Source organism: Myotis brandtii, unplaced genomic scaffold, assembly GCF_000412655.1.
Source record: "Myotis brandtii unplaced genomic scaffold, ASM41265v1 scaffold646, whole genome shotgun sequence".
NCBI lineage: Eukaryota > Metazoa > Chordata > Mammalia > Chiroptera > Vespertilionidae > Myotis > Myotis brandtii.
The window spans coordinates 311,429-313,982 of record NW_005370495.1 but is presented as its reverse complement, the minus strand read 5'-3'; the positions used below and the strand labels follow the sequence as shown (position 1 = coordinate 313,982).

At 57.3% G+C, this 2,554-nt stretch overlaps 1 protein-coding gene across 1 annotated transcript in view; it reads right to left on the bottom strand.

Annotated features, from left to right (window-relative positions):
* The window catches only part of MYOM2 (myomesin 2), a 71,473-nt gene that overhangs the window by 45,372 nt on the left and 23,547 nt on the right, over positions 1-2,554 (bottom strand). Inside the window, exon 6 of the mRNA XM_014528689.1 lies at positions 2,122-2,214. Within this exon, the coding sequence (XP_014384175.1) occupies positions 2,122-2,214 (93 nt within the window). The remainder of the gene's footprint in view (positions 1-2,121; positions 2,215-2,554) is intronic.

The window sequence follows — 2,554 nt, the reverse complement described above, 5'->3', positions numbered from 1 at the left end:
CGGCTCTTTGGCCCCTTGAGTGTGGCTCTTCCACAAAATACCAACTTCTCTGCATGGGCCAGGAAGGGCCACGAAGTTTCAATCACACTGTACGTGCATGCCCGCACGTGTTATTTTGTGGAAGAGCCACACTCAAGGGGCCAAAGAGCCGCATGTGGCTCGAGAGCCGTGGTTTGCCAACCACTGCACTAGAGAAACAGGTAACAATCCTCGCGGGCTCAGCACCTGCAGCACCTGGAGCACCTGCTCTCACGGATCCACAGGTGGAGCTGGTTCTGGTGGGAAACCGTTCAGGCCCCGTGGAGGCTGCAGGAGGAGGAACCGAGACCTGTGTGCTGTGTCGGGGAAAGGCAAAGCCGCCGGGTGTGAGCAGTGCGAATAATTTGTTTTCTTCTCTGTCCTTTCTACATTTTCCCACTTATCATGAGGAAAAATTAAGGGCCTGCGTCTTTGAAGGGTGTGAGATTAGTCTTGCTCAACCTGGTACAAGACGGAGCCCGTTACCCAGGTGTGAGCACGGCCTTCCGCACCTCACGCAGCCGCGCACCTGGGACCCGTCTCCCCTGACGCCTCGGCTTCTCTGTTCCCAGGCGGAGCCCAGAGGGGCTGGGGACTGTGCGTCCCTCTAGCCCAGTGGTCGGCAAACTCATTAGTCAACAGAGCCAAATATCAACAGTACAACCATTGAAATTTCTTTTGAGAGCCAAATTTTTTAAACTTAAACTATATAGGTAGGTACATTGTGATTAACTTAATTAGGGTACTCCTAAGGCTTAGGAAGAGCCACACTCAAGGGGCCAAAGAGCCGCATGTGGCCTTCGAGCCGCAGTTTGCCGACCACGGCTCTAGCCTGACCCTGAAGCAGGAGCCACGTAAATGAACTCAGAGAGACCAGCAATGCTGCCTGGGACGCGCGTCCATGGAGAACGGCCTGCCCTGAGGCTTGGGACACTGACCTGCCTCAGCCCCACCTATGCAGCGCTGGCGTGTGCACACGGCCCCCACCTGAGGGTCTCTAATGTAAGCACACAGCCCTCACCTGTGAATCTGCAGCATGTGCACACGGCCCCCACCTGGGGGTCTCCTACCTGTGTACACAGCCCTCACCTGAGGGTCTCCAGCGTGTGCACTCGGCCCCCACCTGGGGGTCTCCAGTGTGAGCATACGGCTCACCTGTGGGCATCCAGCATGTGCACACGGTTTCTACCTCTCTCTCTCCCGTCCTCTCTGTAATCAATAAAAATATATTTTTTAAAAAGAACAAGAGAACCTCACTTTAGTTTAAAAAACCGAGACCTGCGTGCTGTGTCGGGGAAAGGCAAAGCCGCCGGGTGTGAGCAGTGCGAATAGTTTGTTTTCTTTCACTTCTCTGTCCTTTCTACATTTTCCCACTTATCATGAGGAAAAAATTAAGGGCCTGCGTCTTTGAAGGGTGTGAGCTTAGTCTTGCTCAACCTGGTACAAGACGCAGCCCGTGACCCAGGTGTGAGCACGGCCTTCCGCACCTCACGCAGCCACGCACCTGGGACCCGTCTCCCCTGACTCCTCGGCTTCTCTGTTCCCAGGCAGAGCCCAGAGGGGCTGGGGACTGTGCGTCCCTCTAGCCCAGTGGTCGGCAAACTCATTAGTCAACAGAGCCAAATATCAACAGTACAACCATTGAAATTTCTTTTGAGAGCCAAATTTTTTAAACTTAAACTATATAGGTAATATAGGTAGGTACATTGTGATTAACTTAATTAGGGTACTCCTAAGGCTTAGGAAGAGCCACACTCAAGGGGCCAAAGAGCCGCATGTGGCCTTCGAGCCGCAGTTTGCCGACCACGGCTCTAGCCTGACCCTGAAGTGGGAGCCACGTAAACGAACTCAGAGAGACCAGCAATGCTGCCTGGGACGCGCGTCCATGGAGAGCGGCCTGCCCTGAGGCTTGGGACACTGACCTGCCTCAGCCCCACCTATGCAGCGCTGGCGTGTGCACACGGCCCCCACCTGGGGGTCTCCTACCTGTGTACACAGCCCTCACCTGAGGGTCTCCAGTGTGAGCACACGGCTCACCTGTGGATCTGCAGCGTGTGCACACTGCTTACCTGTGGATCTCTGCAGCGTGTGCACGGCCCTCACCTGTGGATCTCCAGCGTGTGCACACCGTACTTGCTCTCGATCCTGTACTTGCCGGGCTCGGCCGCTTGGCTGATCAGGGTGCCGTTTTTGTACCTGAAGGAGGAGACGCGTGTCGGTGCTAAGGGGCTGGGGTTGTGCCCCCTCCTAGGGGTCACCGCCCCCTCTGCAGGGGACGCTCAGTGTCACGGGCAGAGGGTGAGGGGTGCTGGGGACCACGCAGGGCCACATGTCCGCTGTGTGAGGACAGAGCGGCTGTGCTGATTCCGAGCGTGGGCGCTGCTCGGCCTGGGAGAGGGCGACCCCGGTCTCCTGGACGCTGGTGGGAATCCGGGTCTGTGTCTTTCCCCTCGGGAAGTAAACGGACGGTGTCACGGGCCCCAGACCCCCTCCCTGTGCCTCGGCACAGCCGCGGGCCCACCCCGACCCCCACCCC